This window comes from Octodon degus, unplaced genomic scaffold (genome assembly GCF_000260255.1).
Source record: "Octodon degus isolate 3935 unplaced genomic scaffold, OctDeg1.0 scaffold00052, whole genome shotgun sequence".
In the NCBI taxonomy this organism is placed as follows: Eukaryota; Metazoa; Chordata; class Mammalia; order Rodentia; family Octodontidae; genus Octodon; species Octodon degus.
In genome coordinates this window covers 7,357,526-7,380,368 of record NW_004524628.1, presented here as the reverse complement: position 1 = coordinate 7,380,368, position 22,843 = coordinate 7,357,526, and the positions used below count along the sequence as shown (strand labels likewise).

At 53.2% G+C, this 22,843-nt stretch overlaps 1 protein-coding gene across 4 annotated transcripts in view; it reads left to right on the top strand.

The window, feature by feature from the left end:
• Positions 1–2,700: 2,700 nt before the first annotated feature.
• The window catches only part of Tbc1d8 (TBC1 domain family member 8), an 85,145-nt gene continuing 65,002 nt past the window's right edge, over positions 2,701–22,843 (top strand). For all 4 annotated transcript variants that reach the window (XM_004633253.2, XM_023717323.1, XM_023717322.1 and 1 more), the window contains exon 1: positions 2,701–2,991. In XM_004633253.2, coding sequence (XP_004633310.1) covers positions 2,865–2,991 — 127 coding nt within the window. In that variant the 5' untranslated portion in view covers positions 2,701–2,864. The remainder of the gene's footprint in view (positions 2,992–22,843) is intronic.

The following is a 22,843-nucleotide window of genomic DNA, read 5'->3' as shown; positions in this document are numbered from 1 at the left end:
GGTGGCCATCGGTGAGCCACAGCCTGCACAGGAATTTGCTGCCTCATAGTTCTGGCATCTGAAAGCTAGATCCAGGTGTCAAGAGGGGGAGGTCCCTTCTAAGAGTGCCAGGTGTGCCCTGCCCGGGCCTCTCTTGTGGCATCTGGCTGTTTCTTGACTTGTGACAGCCTGAGTCTTCACATGGTTTCTCCCCATAGGACCATCTGTCCAAATTTCGCCTTTATATAAGGTTATCAGTCAAATCCAATTATGAGCCACCCCAGTATTCTCTGGTTACTGCAATGTCTCTTTTCAAACAAGATCACATTTGGGGTGCTGAAGCTTGACATATTTTGGGAGACAGAATTCAACTCAGTAGCATCAGGTGAACATCTGGAAATGACTGGCAGCAGGGTGCTGTCAGCGTGAGGAGCTGGCCGTGCTCTCTAGCCCCTGGTGCCTCTCCACTGGGAGGCTGCTCCATCAGGCTCCCTCGCTCCCCTGGCTTCTATTGGGCTTGTGTAATGGGAGGTGTGGGAAGGAGCTGAAGGGTGCAAATAAAGCTAATCCAGGACAGGGCACTGCAAAGCACCCTTCCCTCTCCTACCCACAGCTTTTATTCCCATGCCTGGTATTTGCCATGTAAGAGGTTAATACTATTAGAAACATGGGTGAGTCCGTGCTGACTGTATCAGGTTTTGGACCCCTACTGATAATAGCTGATGTGTTTGCACGCTTAGTGGCTTAGTCTGTGTTACACTGCTGTAACAGAATACTCCAGACTGGATTCTTTGTCAACAGGAATTTATTTGGATGATGATGGTGGAGGCTGGAACACCAAGAGCAGGACATCAGCATCTGGCTAGTCCATAATGCCCTGTTGTCTTGTGTTGCAAGGTGGAGGGACAAGAGATGGTGCCGTTAACCTTCCTCCAGACCGAGTAAGAGGTGACCAATGCCCTCTGAATGGCCCACCTTCCAACACTGTAGCACTGGGATTAAGTTTCAACCCAGCAACTTTGGAGGTCAAATCCAAGCCACAGCGCTTTGTATTCCGAGTGCTTAAGAGTTCTGTGACGCAGTCCCTGATGATTCTGCCTGTACCTTTGAGCAGCCTGAGGGTTGCTGAGATTCCCGCCCTAACCCATGTCAAGGGCACACAGTTAACGGGCAGGCAGCAATCATGAATTCCAATCACCTGGCCCTAAACCACGGGCAGACCCTTGACCACACTCACTGCTGTGCTTGACCTCGGGGTCTTGATCCTGGAGCTCAGGTTTAGCCAGAGCTGCGTCGGGAGACCTCCTCGTGCCCTTCTTGGGAGCTGACTTTGGGGTCTGCACTTCTGCTGCTGCTGCCCACTGCTCCTCCGTGGATCTTGACTCACCTGTTCCACTCACCTCTGTGCTTCCAGGGCCTGGCTGTGCTGCTTCAGGAAGGAATATTTTCTTGATATCTGTGGCTGCTGTGGGGCATCCGGACACCCCATCTCTGCTGGCGGCCTCCTCAGTTTCATGCACAGGATGGTGGTCTGGGCCTGGCCAGTCTGTGCCTTGCCACCCCTGGCCTGTGGGCAGCCTCCTGCTCAACGCACCGGGGCGCTGTCCCGAGAGGGTTTGGAGCTAGCTCTACGGTTCCAAGGGCCATGGCCAAGGCTCCTTCGAGCTCCCCCACGTTATTTCACGTCTATCATTCTGTTCTGCCCTAACCCAGTCCAGCTTTGTCAGGGATCCCTCCATCAGAACCCCAGCACATCCCACAGCTCCTTCTCCATCCTGTGTTTCTCGGTTTTCCAGCCCAGAGGCCTCTCCAGCCTAGTCCTGTCAGGTTCTGCAACCACGCGGAGGAAACTCCGCCTTTTCATTCCCCACACCTGCTCCACGGGACCCCGCAGGACCTCCCACTCCCACTACCCGCCCGGGTTCCCACCTCTGCCCACTTGTGGGAGCCTCTGGAGAGCATGGAAGCGCGAGCCAGAAGCAGCGTCCTTGGAGACTGTCCTCCCGTGCAGAGTGGGGGCACAGCGCTCTCGAGCTGCGTGTCAACGAAAAGTGCATGGAGAGTTAGCATCCGAATATGATTGCTTTTCATTTTATTGCTGGTTTTTTTTTTAAATCTTTTTAAAAATTATTTATTTATTTATTTGTGTGGCCAGCTCAGCCCACCAGGGGGCGGGGCTGGCTGGCATGTGGTGCTGGGGGATTGAACTGCGGTCCCTGTGCTTTGCTTGGCTTAGCTTGTTCTAAATAGGTGCTTTAGACCACTGAGCCATCTCACCAGCTCTTTATTGCTGTTTTGTTATTGTAAAAAATGCTCTTTTAAACCCCAACTCGCTTGACCTTTCTATTCTGCGTTCTGCATGCTCACCCCTAAGAACAATTTTCTTAAGTGGGGGGTCACCTGGTGTTCCCAAAACACTACCTCCTTGTCTGACCCTTTCCCCGAGCTCTTAGCTGCCCGGGGAGCCCTCCCAGAGGGACCCGATGGCGGGACGACTTCCTCCCGGCGCTCCGGAACTGTAAGCTAGGCGACGCGGGACACAGAAACCCGGCTGTGCCGCGGGAATCTGCAAGGAGGCGTGACCGGCTGACGGGGCGTGGCCGGGTCGGCCGGGCGCAGAGGGCGGATAGAGGCGTGGCCTACCGTTAGGAGGGGTGGGGCGAGCGTGGGGGCGGAGGCGGGGCCGGCGCGGGGCGGGGCCTGACGTGGGGGCGGGGCCGGCGCGGGAGCGGGGCTCGGGCTTAACTGCGCCCGAGCGCTCCCGACTGCGCGCTGCGCATCGCCGGCTACGGCCCCAAAGCCGCCGCGCCTCCTCCGGAGCGGGCCGGCCTGGTGCGGCCGGGGTGATGTGAGCAGGGGCACCGCGGGCGCGGCCGGCCGCAGCGATGTGGCTGAAGCCGGAGGAGGTGCTGCTGAAGAACGCGCTGAAGCTCTGGGTGACCCAGAAGACCAGCTGCTACTTCGTTCTGCAGCGGCGGCGCGGCCACGGCGAGGGGGGCGCCCGCCTCTCGGGTGAGGACGCGCGGGGCGCCGGGGCCGGCCTGGGGGGGGGGTGCTGCGCCTCCAGATCTCGGGCCGGGCGGGCCGGGGACAGCGCTGGCACCTGCCTCGGCCACCTGGCCCGGGGGCGCCTGGAGGCCACCCCGGCTCGGGCACGGGCACAAACGCGGGCTGGGACTGACCGGAGATATCGCGGGGGACGGTGGGTCGCGAGCTAGGCGGCAGCGGCAGGGTGCGCAGGCCAGGCCCGACCCGGCCCCCTGGGCACCGTGGCCCAGGTGGTGACTGGCTGGGACGCGCGGCCGCCCACAGCGGAGACAGCTGGGGCTCGGGGTGTCTGTCTCTGCGCCCGAGGCGGAGGCGAGGCAGTACCTTCCCAACCTTCTGATCTTAGGAGCAAAACTGAGCACTCGATTCCCCTTCCCCCCAGCGTATTCTGAGGAATAAGGAAAAATTAAAAAATCCCTCAGTCTTGTGAAGTTGATGGAAATCAAGGCTTTTTTTTCCTAAAAGTTAGAATCCAAAGCTTTTTGAAATTGAGGCCAGTTTTCAGAATTAACTAGAATACCTGTTTAAACAATTCAATGAGGGGAAATCCAGTGGGATCTATGGGGATGGAGATGAAAATTTGATTTCAGAGTAAGAAAAGGGACTTTAGGGTGTCCCCTCACGTCCTCCTGCCTAGGAAAAGAGTAAGACTGGAGATGGCAGAGGACAGCCTGTGTTCCCAGGTTAGTTGTTGGTGGCTTTCTGCTCCAGGGCCTGTCTGGGCCAGGCCTTCAGGGGTGGGGCCAGGTGGGGGTGCAGTTGGGTTAGTTGGAGGAGGGCGCTTCACTGAGGCCCTCAGAGAATGACCTGTGGGATTGTAGCCAGAAGTCTGGATGGAGTGGCCGGAGGTGCTGGTGAGCTCCAGGGACAGCCTGGATGACAGTGACTTTTGGGAGAGGAGTTAGGGTAGGTGCAGAATGCTGCAGGGGCCTTGGAGGAACCCTGAAGATACTGAGGTGCCCAGTGCTGGGTGTCAGGGACATGGTTTGGTAAAGCCCAGAGGGTAGGTGCCTAAGCTGGGAAGAAGCTGGAGAGAAGTGTGAGCCATGTGCCCAAGGCGTGGATCTCACCTGGGGTGCACCAGAGTAGGTGCCTGGCCTGTGATTGTCTCCGTCAGTAGGGGCTGAGCACAGGGCTTGGACACTTGGGGACCGGCGGTGGCAGCACCCCCCATGCTGGTTTGGAAAGGGCCTCTAGCATGTTCATCTAGCTGGTGTCTGTTCCAGTGAGCGTCAGGTCTGCGTCCCTCAGGGAAAGTGTCTAACTCTCGTGTCCAGGCCGTCTCTGTGCTGTACTGCAAACACTGGGGTCCCTTCCCCATTCCATTCCACAAAGAAGCCACATTGTAATACCTGTGGCTTTGCATTTCCTTGCTTTCTCCTTTGGCTTCAACTTGCTTTGATTGTGTAGACATTTCTTAAAGATAGTGGATTCAATTGAAAGAGACCAGCCTCCCCCCCTCAAAAGAGGACACTTCGCTGTATTTCTGGAAGACCCTGTTGATTGTGTGCAACGTTGACATTTCTGCTGCAAGGGCTTGACCTTTGAGCCTTAAGCCGGAAGCAGATGGGCGTGGCTGTGCCTATTGGTGACAGGTAACTTAGGTTATTGCCCCCACACTGGGCTTCTGGGGCCGCTTAGCAGTGTTGTGAAGTTGAGACTGATGGGACACAGGGCGACTCCACGTTGATGGTGTATAGAAAATGCAGAAATGTGATTTGGTAAAGTTTTAGCGGTTTTTTTGTGGAGTCTAAACTTAGACTTTGTTTATGAAAGTAACAGGCTGAAGTGATGAGTGTGGTGGCCAGTTCTCATTTGGAGGTGCAGGTGGCTAGCAGGCACTGGCAATAAAACTTGGAGATGCAGTACTGAAAAACATCTCCTCTTTTATTACAACCGTAAGCTCATTATTGGGTGGCAGGCTTTAAACATAAAGTCTAGAGATTAAAGTAATCCGATTCACACAACTTCAGAAACATGAATTTGTTTCATTTGAGGATTATACTGTTCTCTCTCTCTCTCTCTCTCTCTCTCTCTCACACACACACACACACACACTTGTATACATCCCCAGTTTTTTTTTTTTCTCTCTGTAACTCACTTTTATGTTGTTGTTTGGGGGACTGGGGATTGTACCTAGCATTGAGCTGGATCCCCAGCTTTTTCTGAATGTTTTCTTTTGAGACAGGATCTCGCCAAGTTACCAGATTGCCCAGGCTGAGCAAGCTTGTGACCCTTCATCCTTCAGACTGTGGGATTACGGGCGTGTGCCCCAGGCCCAGCTCTTCCTCACTTTCGGATGTGCGGTCCGCCGTACATGGTGAGCCATTTCATGGCTTCCCCTTGCTAAATGCTTGTTTACCAGGGCAAGGGTTTTCTCTGTAAAGGCACCCAGCACATAGTACATATTCAGCAGACATTTGCAGGATGATAGCTGGGTGAATCTGCGCCTGCCCAGTGGATCTCAGGTCTTTAGAGGCTGGCTCTGCCTTGAGACCCCACTTTACCAGAGGCTGAACTGATCCTGTGGCAGAAATCACCCAGTTTCTTCTCAGCTTCCTGCTTACCTGGTAGAGTGGCCGCTGTGGGAAGCTGAGGGGCAAGTAGGAAACTGCCCTCCCGTGTCAAAGAACCTGTGCGAGAATAAGGACTGTGGCACCGACTTCTGCAGGGGGCAGGCAGGGCAGGCGCAGGTGGCCCTGCTGATGCCCTCCTGGGACCTGGCTGGAGAATGAGGTTGTGGGCTCGGGCAGTGCCGGGCGGCCACCCTCCGGCTGCAGCCTGTGTCTCTGGTGTTACCTGATGTCTCTCATGCCTGCTGACACAGGTGCCTTTGCTGCCCTGGGTTGCACTGTGCTCACTTGGATGTGATCAGCAGCTCCTGCGGACAGTTCTGATAAAACTTCATTTGGCCCTGGGAGAACAAAGAGAGATCAAGAAGAGAAAGGCACCTGCTTGTGAAAGCAGGGACCCTGCACAGCCTCCATGCGCTGCCCGGGTACTCCAGAACCCTTGGCCCCAGAGACCCATGTTGCTGTCCAGAAGTGCCCCTCCGAGGTGCTTTATTTTCTTGTTTAGTGCTTGCTCTTTGCACCCTTGTGTCATCTTGCAGTTCTTTTCCTAGAAAGGTGGTGCCGTACAGTTATGGTTAGACTGGAAAGGCCGTTGCTGTGTTCTGCTTTTCAGAGTGTGCGCCAGACGTCTCCTTCCTACCACTGCACCTAGGATAGGTGTGCTCGCCAGTCCCATGCACAATCAGGGTCTGGGAGGAAGCGTGGGAGGTGGTGGAGCGTGACTGGTGCAGCTCTGGAGTCAGGGTGGCCTTGGTCACAGTCTGGGCGAGAGGCCTTGGCCGTTTTATCTAGTTTTGGAACCTTAGGGATGGCTTGGTGTTAGGACAGGGAGCTCATGAAGATCCCTTGGAGGATTAGATACTGCTGTTCATGTCAGGCGCTGCCCTTTTTCATTCCATAGTCAGTGTACGGGGTTCTGATGACAGTAAGGGTTAGACTCACACAGTATACCTGGTACTTAGCAGGCTTGACGAAAGAAAAGCCACATTTACAAAATTTAGCTTATTGGACCTGGTACACACAGATCTGCAATTCTAGCACTCTGGAGGCTGAGGCAGGAGGATGGCTGTGGGTTGGAGGCCAGTCTGTGCTACATAGTGAGACCCTGTCTCTACAAAAAAACAAAACAAAAACCCAGCTTAATTAACATGAGGGCTTCTGCGTGTGAAAGTGTGAAGAAGCATGGCTGCAGTGAAGGATGTGGAGGCACTAGGGAAGGTCATCATGTGTAATGAAAAATGAAATACAGGCAAATCGGGCTCAGTAGTACTTGGTGGCAATGGAAAGGCATTTCGAAAGCTTTTGCACGACTTGGATACCGGGCTTCTTCAGCCGTGCAAAGAGAGAACTCCACGGTGGTGTTGGCTCAGGCCTTCAGTGCATGCCCTGCTGTGTCCAGAGACGCCCAGAGGCCAGGCGGTATCACGGGGCCCCTGGCTTGCTGCAGATGCCTGTGTCCAGAGGTTGAGACTGCTGAAGTCCAGCGGGTTGGTGGGCTTCGAGGACACGCTGCCTGGTGCGGGCTGGGTTTCTGGGGCTTTGTCTTCACCGACAGTGCGATCCTTGGCTCAGGATGCCTCAGACATTGGCCTTGGAGTCGTTCATGCTGTGATTTGATTTCTTACGGCTCCAAGGAAGAAACCACAAAAAATTGAAGTAGTGGGAACTTAGGTGCCTGGAGCTAAAGATTGATTGGGGGGGGGGGTTAGGTATATAACTCAGTGGCATAAAACCTGCCTGGCAAACACAAGGTCCTGAGTTCAATTCCCGTACCAAACAACAACAACAACAACAAAAAAAAAAAAGAAAAGATTTTTTTTTTTTTTTTTTTGACGCAGGGTCTCAGTATGCAGTTCAGGCTGGCCTTCAACTTAAACTATGTAGTCCAGGCTGGCCTAAAACTCAAGGTGAGTCTCCCGCCTCAGCTTCCTGAGTGCTGGGATCACAGGTATGTACCACCATGTGCGGCTGGTCTAAAGAATTAAATGGAGGAAAAACCAATAGGTGTAAAGGCTGATAAAAGAAATAATAAAGCCTTTGCCTACCCTGTGACAGTTTTTAACTCCAGGGCAAATAAAGGATTGCATAGGGTAGGTGAACGTTTGTAGCTTTGAAATGAAGCTCAGCATTTATTTGTAGTCATATAAAGATAACATAAGTGGTACCAGGCTGGTTCTGTGCCAGGCCATGGCAGGTAGCAGTGGTCAGGACAAGAGGTGACTGACGGCGAACGCAGCAGCAGGGAGAACAAGCCCCAAGAGCAGCGCGTTGCTGGGAGCAGAAAAGGTGACTGTGCCAGAGTTTATGAGATCTGCAAACAGCTGAAACTAGAATTCCGTTTGACTGAGGATCTGTTCCCTCCTGGGTGTCACCCCCAAAGAGTGAAGGACATTGTAGCGTAGGATCCGTGCACACCACATTCACAGCGGCTCATGGCGACAGCGCAGTGTGGGAGTCTCGGAAGTCGCTGCGTGTCCACCAGGAGCTGAATGGATGAAACTGCGGTGTCTACACCCTACCTTGCTCTAAAGGTGAAGCCTGAGTTACTTGTGGGTGAGTGGGTGCAGCTCAGGACCATCCTGTTAAGCGATTTTAACACCAAACACACTAGCATGTCACGTGGTTTCTCTTATATGAAAACCCCCAAAAGCAAGCGTAAAGTGGAAAGTAGAAGATAGATGACAGGACACAGGGAGGTGGGGCTTTGCACCAGGGAAGGGGACTGAGCCGTGGAAAGTGGCGGGAAGGCCCGGAGAGGAGCTGTGTGTACCCTTGGGCTCCCTGAAAAGGCGTGTCTGTGGCCTTGGGGCCTCCCCGGTAGGGAGGAACCCTGGGGACTCAGCGTGATTTATGCCTCAGCTCTGCTTGGGTCAGTGGTGGGCTTCGTAGGGCCCTGGGCAGTGTCTGTGGGGGTCTGCACTTAGCCTGGAGCAGGTCTAGGGTGCTCGGACAGGTCGTTTCCTTTGAGTTTAAAGCTATTTTCAGAAATGCATCTAATCCACCCAGGCATTCTTGTTTGAAATGAAGATATCTCCTTTGGACTTTTTATCCTTTCTAGAGAGGAAGTCAGTTTAGAGGTATAAGATCAGTTTATGATCTTTGTTTCCTCCACATTCTCAGAAATGTGAGTAGCTCATACCCCTGTTCTGCTGGGATATCTATGTCTTATCTGTCTGTCTGTCTTTCTTTCTTTTCTTTCTTTCTTTTTTTTTTTTGAGACAGTCCTGCCGATCTGACCTTGAACTCACTGTGTGGCCCAGGCTGATCTCATTTGCTTTGACCCTCTTGCCTCAGCCTCCTGCGTGCTGGGGTTACAAGCCAGCGCCACCCTGCTTGGCTCAGTGTTTTACCCTGGAGAATATCTGCCAACAGTTCCTTTCCAACTAACAAAAGCAGCTTTCATTTTGTGCAAGACTACATGCTTCAAGCTGTTGTGTTTTCCAGGTGTGTTCGCAGTAGCCACTTCACTGGTTGTCACTAAGAGGAAATACTCTAGAGAGCATTGTATCCCAGAGTTCAGAGCCCAGAGAGGTGGAGGCGGTGGGGTAGGGTGACGTTAGCCAGTGTGAGCCGTGTCTGGGGCAGGTGCAGGGGTGCAGGAGAAACCAGTGGAGACGCTGTTGACACAGTGAGGTGTCCTCAGGACCTGGGACCTTAGCTGAGACCTGTGGTGTCATGGTGATTGCCGAGTGGAAAGTGTGGAAACAGCCTTGCTGGCCTGAGGTGCAGCTCCCAGGAGAGCCCTTGCCTGAGGGCTCTGAAGGAGAAAGCCCCAGAGCAGCGGAGAGAACCTGTGCACAGGCCCCGGGCACTGAGCATCTGCTTTGGCTACCTGGAGACCAGGAAATGGGAGTGGGGGCTGAGGAGTGCCAGGGGCTGGAGGAAATCCTGGTGTGTGTGCCCTGTGGTGGTGGGCAACAGGGACAGGGACTGAGGGGTGTCCATTTGGCAGTCAAGTTGGAAAAGGCAGCAGTAAATCTTTGATAAAAGTGTTTTGCTGGAAGGGCCGGCCAGACAGCTTAGCAAACCACAGCAGATAGCTCAGTGGACTAAAGCGCAGCAGCCTGGGTTCGATGCCTAGGGTGCCATGCTGACCCCGTCCCCAGGGCGTGCTGAGACTGCATTTGAGACTGGGCGTGTGGCACGCACCTGTAATCCCAGTGCTTGGGAGGCCAAAAACAGGAGAATCACTCTGAGTTCAATCTATGAAGTGAAACCCTGTACACCCTGTAGATCCTGTCCTAAAAGTAAAAAAAAAAGAGTTTTGCTGGTAATCCTGACACTTAGGAGACTGAGGCAGGAAGATCACCTTGAGTTCAAGGCCAGCCTGGGTTGCATATTGAGACCCTGTCTCAAAAAGACAAAGCAAAAGCACAAACAAAAATAAAAGAATAGAAAATTCTCTGTGTGTTCCTGTGGCAGGAGAAGCGCTGTTTGGTGGCCGCACCTGAGTCCAGCCCGGAGCTTAGGAAACTGATAGCTTCCCACCAGCTAGGGTGCAGGGGCACTTTAGTTCTGGGGTCTGGCCTGTGACCCTGCTTCCTGACCCGGAGCTCCCAGGTCCCTCTGCACTAATGAAGCCGTCCCCACTGGGCTGTTGGATGGCACTGGTCAGAGACCACCAAGCTCAGAGATGTGGGACTGTCAGCCCTGGCTCGTCCCTCGGGAGGGAAGGGACCTGGCACTGTCACTTATTTTTATCTCTGAGGCATAATACCGGACACCCACAAATTGAAGGAGGAGAGTTTATTTGGTTATTTATTATTTTTTAAATTTTTTGTCTTTCTGAGACAGGATCTCGCTCTACAGCGCAGGCTGGCCTGGAACTCGCTTTGTAGCCCACGCTGGTCTCCAGCTCCCAGCCATTCTCCTGCCTCAGCCTTTCAAGCATGGGAGTTACGGGTGTGTGTCATTGTGCCCCTGGAAGAGGTTTATTTGGACTCTGGGGTTTCCATGTGTGACTGGCTGGCTCGGAGGTAGGACAGCATGACAGAGGGGCCTGGCGAAGAGAGCTGCTCAGGGCGTGGTGAACAGGAAGGGGAGTGGGGGGCAGGGAGGCCACCCCCCAGCCCCCACCTCCTCTGCCAGCCCTGCCTCCGAGCAGCAGGTCAGCTCTAAGCCCTGTAGTCCAGTCACCTTCTAAAAACCTGAGCATGTGAGACCCTTGGGGACACCGAGAAATGTGTAACCAGGACTTCGGATGCAGTGACTCCAGGATCGGCTTCCATGGCTGTAAAAACCCCAAGCTGTTGGTTTGAGGCTTCCCTGTTGGCACCTGTGTCCCCCTTGCTGGGAAGCAGGTGCCCCGCTCCACAGGGATGTAGCTGGCCCGTGGCCTGTGTGCCCCTCTGTTCATCAGTGCCCTTGTCATGCCCTGCATGAGATGCTGGTCACACAGGCACTTCTTGCAGCTCTGCGAGCTGTCAGGGCAAATTAGGGAGCCCAAGCCAGCCCAAACCAGGGGCTGCACATCACACTGGCCAGAAGGGGCGACAGCTGTGACAGGGCTGCTGGGGGGGGGTGCCCTTTGCTCTGGGGTCACAGGGTTCCAGGAAGTCGGTGTCAGTGGCATCTCAGGACACCGCGCCTGTGCCTACAGAGCACACCCTCCAGCTCACAGGAGCCCACTGTGGGCGGGAAAATTCTAACCACTGAAAGAGTTAACAATTTCATTGGAACTCAAGAAGGTTGGCTCAGCCCGGGAACTGCTGTGGGGGAACTCGTGTCCTGAGTGCTTCAGGGGTTACCCTGGGGACATCCCAGGACGTTCATCCTGAGGAGTCGAATCTGATGTCAACTCAGTGTCTACTTGGACTTAGAGTCTCAGTTCAGAGATGCAACTTAGTTGTTATAAATAACATTATCAGATTCACAAAATGTCTTTTTTTTTTTTTTTTTTTTTGGTGGAACCAGGGATTGAACTCAGGTCCTTGCGCTTGTCAGGCAAGTGCTTATTCTACTGAGCTATCACTCTGGCCCCTAAATGTCATTTCTGTGAGTTCCCTAGGCCCAACGAGGCCTTTGGCTGGGCTGAGTTCTGAGCTCCATTTAACAGGGCTTGTAATCACTCTGGGATGCACGGTTGGGGTGCAGGGAAGGTTTATGAAGACGCACAGTGGTTCTGAAATCGGGACCTGCCCAGCCCGGGGGATGGGCAGCCATGTTTGATGGCTGAAGCATAGAACTGTGGGAGCACACCAGGCCACCTGCAGAGCGAGCAGCCTAGGGACCCTAGTTATCCGCCAAAGCGACACAGACCGAAGCCAGCCTGGAGTTTGCTGTTAGAATCAAAGAGAATTATGAATCCCAAACTAGGCCTTAAGAACATATTGCCACAACTGGGTGTGGGGGTGCACTCCTGTTATCCAACACTTGAGAGGCTGAGGCAGGAGGATCTCAGCAAGTGTGAGGCCAGCCTGGGCTACAAAGCAAGACCCTGCCTTGAAAAACAAAAGAAGGGGGGCTGGGGAGATGGCTCAGTGGAATAAGCACTTCCCTGGCAAGCGCAAGGGCCTGCGTTCAATCCCCAGTTCCGCAAAAAAAAGGAAAAGAAAAAGAAAAACAAAAGAAGGATCTCTAGCCACACTCACCCATCTGTCAAAGACCCCGTCACAGCTGGGAATTGGCTAGAGGGAAGGGGTGGGCTAGATCTTGGCAAATGCAGTGTTCAAAGCTGTGTGCGTGTGCGCGCGCGCACGTGTGTGCAACTGTGGTTTTGTTTTTTTCCCGGTCCCTTCCCTTAGGTTCTTCAGGGCAGGGGTCAGGGTTCCGGATGTGCACTTCTGGACTTCAGAGTGAAGGTGGCCTGTCGCCAGGGCACAGGGCTGCCTGTTCCTGTGAGGGTTCAGTTCCAGAATCACCAGGAAGGATAAAAATTGTACAAGGGGAAAACAGTGGTAGAAGCTGGCCGGTTTAGTAAGGTGTTTGCTGTTGTTTGTTTGAGCCACAGGCTTGCCATGCAGTTCAGGCTGGCCTCGAACTCACTGTGCAGCCCAGGCTGGCCACGAATTTGCGGCAATCCTGCCTCAGCCTCCCGAGTGCTGGGAGTGCAGGCCTGTGTTACTGGCCCAGCCGCGGCATCCTGCTGCGCTCCTTCATCCTGCTGTGCTCCCTGCTGCTCCGCAGCATCCTGCTGGCTGGAAATGGCTTGAGCCCAAGATGTCCTTTGGAGCAGTACCGAGAGGCAGGTCGGTCTAGGGGCAAATGATGCTGGGTACAGCTGGAGGAGAGAAGTGGCTGGGGTGAAGCGAACGTCCTTGGACAGTGGTCCTGGAGGAGAAAGAGTGGGCCTTAGACAGGGAGGCGGGTGTGCTGCGAGGTCTCTGGGTGTGCTGACATCTCCCTGGGTCACGGCTCCCGCTCGGTTGACACAGTCCTTTTGGAAGATCTGTCCATACGGGTGCACAGAGCTCAGCCTGACAGCGCTGAGACCTTGGGATCTACAGGCTCAGAGCTGTTACCTGGGGGTGGCACTTCCAGTGCCTTCCCAGAGCTAATGTGCAGTAAGTACCAAAGTGGGTTTATTTTTATTTTAATGTTATTTATTTTTTGTTTGTTTTTGTATTTTAGGGAGGGGTCTGCATGGTGTTCAGGGTCTCACTACTAGATCGGAATCATAGTGATCCACCTGTTTTATAGCCTCCTAAGAGCTGGGATTACAGGCGTGTGCTACCACGCCCAGTCTCAGTTGCTGTCTCAGCAGGCCCAGGATTGAACCCCTTGGCCCCTGCATCTGCTTGCAGGCGCTTTAATCCACTGAGCTATTTGGCTGGCCCCCAAAGTAGGTTTAAAAATGCAAGAGCCGGGCAGGTATGGTGGTGTAGGCCTGTAATCCCAGCACTCTGGAGGCTGAGGCAGGAAGATTGCTATGAGTTGGAGGCCAGCCTGGGCTACACAGTGAGACCCTGTCTAAAAATAAAGCAAAGGGGGCCGGGGAGATGGTTCAGTGGAATAAGCGCTTCCCTGGCAAGCGCAAGAGCCTGAGTTCAATCCCCGGTTCTGCCAAAAAATAAAAAATAAAATAAAATAAAAATAAAGCAAAACAGAACATGCACAAATGAGTATGTCAGAGGAATGTGTGCACGTAGAAGTTTATAAATGAGCTTGTCACAGTTTTGATTTTTTTTTAAAGGTTTTGGAGTGTAGTGCTGAATTAAGTGTTAGATTCCCGTGAAATGTTCGAGTCCTTTATTTTTTTTCCCAGGGTGGTACTGGGGATTGAACCCAGGACCTTAATCACTGAGTCATTTTTCCAGTCCTTTTAATGCTTTTTAAAAATAAGGTCTTGCAAAATTGCCCAAGCTGGGCTCAAACTTGAGCCTCACCCTCTGGAGGGCTGGGCCTGCACGCGTGTGCTACCACTCCTGCCATTTTTATATTTTTTATTATGTATTTAGTACAGGGCCTACAGAGTCTCACTATACAGATCGGATTTGTAGTGGTTCTCCTGTTTTCAGCCTCCCAAGCACTGGGATTACAGGTGTAATTTTAGGCATTGCGTCCATGCCCAGGCTCAGTCGCTGTCTCAGCACACCCCCAGGGTGGGGCTGGCACGGCATGCAGGAGATCGAACTCCTGCCATTTTTAAATAAGTTCCCTTGCTAAGACTTCGTACAGAGCCAGTCGGATCCGGCCTCTCGGGTTCCTCAGCTACGCTAGTGATGGGTTGTCCAGGGAGACCATCCCCGGACACTGATCCCTGCTGCAGGGCAGCGCAGATGCACCGAGCTGGAAAAACGGCCACAGAACGGAGTGAGCTTCAGCATGGTGAAGTGTAGAGTGGCCATCTGGGTGACACCTCCTCCCGTGCAGGGGTGCAGAGGCAAGCTGGCTGTTGCTCCTTCCTTGGGGAGAGGAGAGACAGACTCTCACACAGCCTAAGAAGCCTCGTGCAGTGGCACTCCTCTGTGATCCCAGTGCTGGGAAGGTCGCGGCAGGAGCATCGCCTGGACAACTTGGTCTCAAAGGACGAGAAGAGTTTTAGAAGTCGTGGCAATCTGATAGTTTTGGCAGCCCTATCAGATTCTAGTGTCATAAAATTACACAGAACAGAAACGGTGAAGCTTCCTGTCCCTTGTACCCCGGCTGTGGTGACTCCCGAAGTGTTTCCTCGTCCAGACACATGGAAAGGACTTGGCAAATACAGGTTTTTCAAAGAATGACGTCCTATCATGCGAGGGGTAAGAGCTCCTGGAGCTCTACTGGAGACCCTGGGGCAGGGCCTCTGCGTCTTGGGGGGCCAGTGGGCTGGGACCTGCCCTGTGGGCGGGCCATCACCTGTGGGCGGGGCTGCGCTGCTTCCTGCCTGCTGCCCAGGAGAACTGGTTTGGGAGGGGAAGTCAGTCCGTGCAGGGTGCGCGGCGGTCCGGGTGTTCGCCTCTGCTTCCCGCCTCCGCTTCCCTGGGTGTCTGAAGCCTCCCCAGTGGGCAGCACTGCGATTTGACGGTGGAGCGACACTGTCCTGTGTTTTGGGGACAGTACTGCGGCAATGGTTTTTGGGACTGCTGAGGAGATTTGTGGCCGGTGTTTGCAGCTCCAGCCCATAGTTTTAGGAAGACTTCGAACCTCCAATGGCCCCAGCTCTGCCCCCTGCTAAACCACTTCTGTGCCATGCGAGGACCCGGAGCCCTGATCATGAGACCTTGGAGGTAGCTGGCCAGGGCGGTGTGTCCCAGAAGCAGAGGACACCCTGAGTCAGGACCACGCTTGTCACTAGGCTGTAGCTCACTTGCTTTCCTTCTCCTCTTGGAGGCTGCCTCTTTCATTGGTGCGGTGATGCTGCCTGCCTTCTTGGACACTGGCTCTCCCTGTTGTTTTACTTCACTAATTATTTTGAGGCAGGGTCTGCTGTGTAGCCCAAGCTGGCCTTGAGCTCAAGGCAGTCCTGTGTCAGCCCCCCAAGTGCCGGGATTACAGCTTCGTGTGCATCAGCACACCTGGTGCAAGATGTCCATTTTAACTAAAGAGCATTCTAGCTCAGTGGACTAAGCACTGACTTAAGCATGCAGGGACCAGGGTTCGATCCCTGGCACCACATGCTGTGCTGGCCCTGGGCGCACTGAGCTGCACACCTGTTATCTCAGCACTGGGGAGGCTGAAAACAGGACCATTATGAGTCCGAGCTGTGTAGTGAGACCCTGTACCAAACATATAACAATTTATAGGAAAAGCTATAAATTTGAGTAAGAAATTAACTGAAATAGAAAATTTTACAAGTAAAGAGAAAAATAATTTGATCATAGCTGCCCATAGGGGGTAGGGAGTTTGTCTTCATAAAAGTTAGGAGTCATGATTGTCAGGCCGGAATTCGAGGCCAGCCTGGGCTATGGATCAATACCCTATCCTAAAAAAACAAAACAAAACAAAACAAAACAAAACACCTAAAAAAAGTGACCCTTGAAGCTCTTGTCTGCTCTAACTGAGGTGCTTTTTAGTAGTTCATTAACGAAACATGAACTTCTCAGTTTGAAGTTTCCTGGGGTCCTGCATGGGTGATCTCTGGTCCCCTGCTTCAAGTTAAAGTGACTTCCTTATAGGATACCTTCATGTTGCATGTACCTGTGTCACTGCATGGGGTGCTGGGAGCCCCCTAAAGAGGAGGCAGGGCCCCACCCGGCCGCAGCAGCAGAATACCATTTTGGACACCTGGTGTGAGGTCCATGCGTCATCCTCAGCTGAGTTCAGGGAATGACATGGGGGGGCCTGAGCCCTGGAGATGGCCAGACAGGCTCTGTGGGTTGCAGTGGCCACGATTCAGCTCATTGTTTGTCACACGAGTCTGGAGACGGCTGCTCAGTTGGGGTGGTAACCGGGTCTCCACGAGGAGGTTATTCTGTTGGGGCGATCCTCGCATGGGGGAAGCTCTGCTGGAATCCCAGAGGACCCTACGTTTCGGGCGGTGCCTGAGGCTGTATGGGTGCGCTCTGTGAACATCCCTGGGGACAAGACAGTTGTGTAATTCAGGGCTGACTACCGCAGCTCTGTCTAGATGTCCCCCAAGCCTCCTGGGGTCATAGGAGGGATTTTTCAGAGGTGCTTGGACTAGTGTGTGCGCTGCTGGGATCCAAGGTGATTAGCAAATCAGCCCCGATGAGCTCAGCATAGTTCCGGCTGGGTCGAGGCTGCGAGGGCTACACCCGCCCTAGGTAGCCTGCATACAGTACAAGGAACACAAAGCGGCTAACACGTCCTTGCCGGCCTCCTTGCTGTGGACCGTGTCTCCTCTCGGATGCTGCTCCGCTGTTCCACCCTGCCTAGGAGCCAGCCGCCTGTGGGCTGAAGCCTCTACAGCCTGTGAGCCCAACAAGCCTTTCCTCCCTTAGCTTTGGGTGTCAGATGCTATCAGCAAAGAGAAAGGCAACTTAAGATGCTAACCTGGCTTGTATCAGCAGCTTGTAGACACAAACTCCATAAATGATGAATAGTCTATGTTTGAGAGTGGATAGGACCTTAAAACATTTAGATACTAAAGGAGACCGTTCAGCTGGGCATGGTGACACGTGTCTGTAACCCCAGTACTTGGGAGGCTGGGGCAGGAGGATCACTCTGAGTTTGAGGCCAGCCTGCATTCATAGTGAAATCCTATCTCAAAAGACAAAATCAAAATAATTATGAGATGAAGATGAAGACCTCAGTACAGGTCGTTCTATAGTTGTTTATCATGTATCTGTGTCCAGGTGTTTCATAGGTACCTGGATAGAAGGTAAATAAAGTCCTGCTGTCACCTGAAGGAAATTAAATGATGGGGAGATAGCTCAGCAGCATGGTGTCTGCCTGGCAAGCTCAAGGTCCCAAGTTCAAGTCCCAGTATCAAACAATAAAAAAGCCAAAGACCTACCCTCATGGAACATAAAGATTACTGTGGTAATGTAGGACAGGAACCTCAAGTGTGTACCACAGATCCTCCTGGGTATGTCAGCCTGGGTATCATTGTAAAGAAGCAAGTTTAAGATAGAAGAAATGATCAAAAAATTACGTCGAATGTTTACATTAAAAATATTTATTACAATATAACTCATCATGATTTCCCCTCAAAATATTTTGTCACATTTATTTGTTATTTAGTGTTTTTGAGACAGGGTCTCGCTATGCAGCTCGGGCTGGCCTTGCGCTCACTTTGTAGCCAGGCTGGTCTGGAACTCGCAGCGACCTTCCCGCCTCAGCCTCCCGAGTGCTGGGGTCACCGGTCTGTGCCTCCACGTCTGGCTCTCTTCAGCTGCCTGGTCCCATGTTCTTGCCACAGTCTGGAGCGTCCTGGACAGCTTCCTTCTTTATAAGGTGAGAACACAAGTATTGGAATGCTGCTGCCCGGTGCCAGCCAACAGCAAGGCAGACGGATGACAACACGACACTGTGTCTGCGCGCATCGTGCTCACCGGCCCTGGCACTGTGTGACATTGGCCGTCCCCAAAGTCAGAATGGCCACAAAAGGCCCCCATTCTGGGGGTGTTAGGGCACAGAGGCCGCCCCGCCAGCACAACTGCAGACACGCAGGAAAGGCCTCTGAACTGCTGCAGAAAGCTGCGGGAGCTGGGCATGGGTGTTGGGGGTAGTGTTTTTGAGGGGACTCCATGGTCATGCGTGTTCTACTGTGATCATTTTATTTGAACACTGCATTTTTTATTTCAATCTCACTTTATATGTGGAGTGTTGTCACTGTCCTCCAGGAGGTTGGCTTTTGAGCCTTGCCCTGGAAAGGGCGCTGGCTGGGCGTGGCGTAGGGCCCCTGAGCTGCGCCTTGAAGGCTGCAAGCGTGGGGAAGCTCGTGGTAGTTGAATAAGCAGCTGTTGCCCTTGGGGTCTTTCTGCCCCCTTCCCTCTGCTGGGGATGAGGCCTGCTGGTGTCTGCACGTAGGGCCCTGCAGTGGGCTTCAGGGTGTGGCCATCTGTCCTTCGGGTGGCCCTTCTTAGCTCTGGGCATGGGTGCAGCCCCTGCGCCTCCACTTCCAGGCCTCCTCCTCTCCGGGTTCCTTTGGTGTGGAGGCTCGGCAGCCTTCCGGAGGCGACTGGCTTGACGAGGACCTGTTTTCCCATTTAAAAATAACCCAGCAGCTGCGAGTTCAAGACCCCGGTCACGGGGATGGGCACCTGACTTATGCTGGACTCCTGAGGCGCGTCCAGTCTGGTGCCAGTCTCTCTTCATTCAGACAGCAAGCAGGGCCCAGGGGGACGGGGCCCTTGCTAGCAAGGCAAGCAGACCCCCGAGGCAGGGTTTCCCCTGCCTGCTGCCGCTCCTGTCTCGGAGGGGGACCCATGTGTGTTTAGTGGTTTTAGTGACAGGTGGTTTAAGTGATGGGCATGCATCTTGTAAGATTTCCAGATCATAGGCTTTACCGTCCCAGCCACTGGACTCCACGTGTCCAGCTGCTCTTCCCACAGCTGTTCTGGGGGTAGCCGTTGCTGCCCTCTGCCTTCAGGACTGGCTCATTTTTCTTTGCTTTGGTGTTTGGATTTTTGAGACACGCCCTCACTATGTAGCCCACGCTGGCTTTGAACTCTCTGCAGTCCTCCTGCCTCAGCTTCTCAAGTGCTGGGATGCCAGGCCTGCACTACCACACCTGGGTCAGAACTCTGCACCTGCTGAGTAAGTCCACACCCTCCAGCCTCGGCCACACTGTGGCCTCTGTGAGTACAACTCTCCGAACCCTTCCTAGCGGAGAGCTTGTGCAGTATTTGTCTTTTCATGTCTGTTTTATTTCAGCATAATGTTTTTAAGATTCTCAAGAAGCCTAGTGTAATGGTGCATGCCTATAATCCCAGTACGGGAGGCTGAGACAGGAGGATCGCCACAAGGTTGCATCGAGCCTGGGCTACATAGCAAGCTCAAGGCCCACCAGAACTAGTAGAGAGACCTTGTCTCAAAAAAAAAAAAAAAAAAAGGAAAAAATTTTCAGGAGGTATTCTTGAAGCCTGACTAACGTTCCATCGCAGACCCCATGCATCATCTATGAGCATCGCCTGCGTGGCTTCCTCACTCTGCGGCTGCGCAGGAGGGGGTGGGTCTCTCTGTTCTCTGGGGCAGGCCCAGGGGTGCGGTTGCAGGTCCTCCTGTGTTCAGCCTAGAGAGGACCCTGACTTTTGCATCTGATTCTCCCTCCTCCTGGCTGCTGTGGACTGAAGTGTTCATCTGGGGCTGTTGCCCCCAGCCCAGGGTCCCTGGCTGTGGAGACCCTCATTTCTCTTCCTATTCGGGTTGCAGGGAGAATTCAAAGTCTGAAGTTTGTTTAGCGGGACACTGCTCTTCAAGGAAAAGAAAAAGAATTAGACTTTGACTCAGATTCTTTCTTTTTTTTTTTTTTTTTGGTGGAAACAGGGATTGAACTCAGGCCCTTGCGCTTGCCAGGGAAGCACTTATTCCACTGAGCCATCTCCCAGGGCTGCTACTCAGATTCTTTCAAACTTTCTGTTTAGCCTTCTGTTTGAATTTTATGTAGTTTTTTGGTTTGTTTTTTGTTTTATTGAGACATGGTCTTGCTAGGTAATCCAGTCTGGCCTTGAGCTTGGGCAGTCCTCCTGCCTCAGTCTCCCAAGTGCTGGAATTAACCACCACCATACCCAATTTGGATTTCATGTAATTTTGTTTTTTGTAACTAAGACGTGGGTGAATACTGAAAAGTATTACTTTATACTAATACTGAAAAGTAATCTGATTTTGGAGGATTTTTCTAACACTTTTTCAATTTTACAGACATTTTAGTATTGGAAAAAGAAAAGTGCTGCTGGGAGGTAGGAAAGAAGTCAGACTGTTGCTGTTACCCTGGGCTCTGGGCTTTGGCTTCCTCTTCAGTGAAGCTGAGCTGCTAATAAGTAACTCATGAGAAGGCTATCAGTAAATGTATCTGAGGCCCTGGGGTGGTGCAGGGCAGTGAGGACCAGCCCCTTGCTTCATTGTTCCTGGTTTGTTGCAGAGTAGCTGAGGCTATAAGAGTTGGTTTCTCCCTCAGCTTCCTTTTTTCTGTTTTTGTGAGACAGGGTCTCACTGTGTAGCTCTGGCTGAACGCTGTGGGTCCTCCTGCCTCAGCCTCCCAAGTGCTGTGATCGAAGGTGTGCACCACCACGCCCCGCTCACCCTCAGCTTCCGGAGGGAGAAGCAGCAGTTTGGGAAGGGCCTGGCTTGCCTTCTGTACCTATGCAGGTGGCTAACGCCTCCCCTGCCCTCTCAGCTCTGGCTGCTCACCTGGCCCTGAGGTGGAGGGCCCTCGCATCTCCCTCCCTCCTCCTTCCTCTGGAAGTGGGTTCCTGGCGGGGCTGCTACCTGGTGCTCTGTCTCCTGCAGACTCCATTCTGCCCCCATGAGGGGAGCACATGGCTGGTCACCTTGGGGGCAGGGTACACGCAGAGGTGGCATCAAGCTTGTGATATTTCAGCGTCTTTGGGGACTTAGTCCCCAGCCCCTGTGGTCCCCACTCCGGGGACAGGAGGTAGAGGGGCTGTGTCTGATTTGTGCTGAGTTGGAAATAGAACAGGATGGGTCTTGTCCCACCTGCTCAGGATGTGGCCCTGTCTGCACTAACCTTGTGCATCTATTTTTTTTTTTAAGACACGGTCTCACGGTGCAGTTCAGATTGGCCTTGCACTCACAGGATCCTCCTGCCTCAGCCTCCAGAGTGTTGGGGATTACAGCTGTGCACCACCATGTCTGGCTTTGTGTGTCTCTCTTCTGCTGTCATTCTCATTCTTCATTTCCTCCAAGGAAGAGCAGCCAGCCTAGAATGTCTTGTTGTTGTTAATCTTATTTAAAAAAGAAAACAGCCATTGCTGGCTGGCACCGTGACACCACCTGTTTGCATGTCGCATTACACCTGTCACACTCTGTTACACTGTGTTCTCCTCCTTTGCTTTATATCCTTGGCTCCCAAGATCCCGATTTCTCTGGGCCACTGGCCATGCCAGGCTGCAAGCTGAGTTTCAGGGCAGCCACTCAGCCTGCCAAGCCGGTGGCACCGAGCCCATACTTTTTTTCTCTGTAACGCAGCAGGCAGCAGTGCTTACCACAAAATGTGTGTGGAGCACACGCGTGCGCAGCGCAGAGGTGTGGGAGAGGAATCTTGTCTTTGGTACCATGTGGCAGCGCCAGTATCCACAGGGTTGATGGCTGGTGGAAGGGGGGAGGGTTGGGTGTCTCCAAGTTTAATGTATTTAATGTCAGTATATGTTAATTCATATTGGTTATTGTGCCTGACTGGGGAGTGGCCGCAGGGGAAGGGATAGCATTTAAGCACCCCTAAAGCTCTGCCCCGGAAGCTTCCACACCTCCAAACTTCTGCTGTGCGAGCTGTTCACACCATTGTTAGGCACAAAAAGGCAGGAAGTGTTGCCTAACCTGGTATTTCTGATCTTGTGGGCCTGTGGCTTTGGGTTTGCTTTTTGCAAAAGGTCACTGGAAGTCAGGCCGCGAGGCCAGCCCAAGACTCTTGGACCAGAAGGAAGGATTTGAGAAATAACTGACATTTCTAGCAGATCACACAGGCTTTTCTGTGCTTCATAGCAATGAAACTTCTGGAAAAAGGCTCTGTGTGTGTGTGTGTGTGTGTGTGTGTGTGTGTGTAACCCATTCTCTCAAGCTCCTGACTTGCATGTGCTGCAGGAATCCTTCCGAAGGGCATTGGGTTGGCGCGCCTGTCCCCTGCAGAGTCTTCCCATCCGCCCTTGGAAGGGAGTGTTCAGGAAGGGCAGGGGCAGAAACGCAGAGCCCTGCTCTCAGAGCGGAGCTCTGGCCTGGTGCACTTGGGTGCTGTTCCTGCTCTGCGCCCCTTGTGGCCAGGGCTGATGCTCGCTGGCCAGAGGAGTGGCTGGAAGCTGCCCCTGGAGGATGAGAGCATTTGTCGTGGGAAACCGTGTTTACTAAACAAGCATGAAAATACCACTTGCTTGGAGGAAATTGACTTGCACACGCAAATTAGGGACCTTGGCGAGCTTAGATTGCTTACTGTGAGAATTTGGCTGCTGACAAGCTGAGCTCCAAGGCCCTTGAGGAGGTTGCTGAGGCTCATGCGGAGCGGTGACTTTCTTTGCTCAGGAGCGGGAGTCCTGCTGTTTCTCCGAGGCCTCCAGAGGGTCCGGCCCACTTGCCTCTCGGCTGCTGTCTGCCTGTAGTTTTATTCCACAGCTTCCCAAGCAGTGAGTCAGGGCTCCTGGGCTGGCATCAGAGTGGGGGTGAGGGTCTCAGAGCAGGAGGGGAAGTCCTGTGGCACCCGGTCCCCAAATTTAGGCTTGGCTCATGGTGCGGGCGACTGTAACGACAGC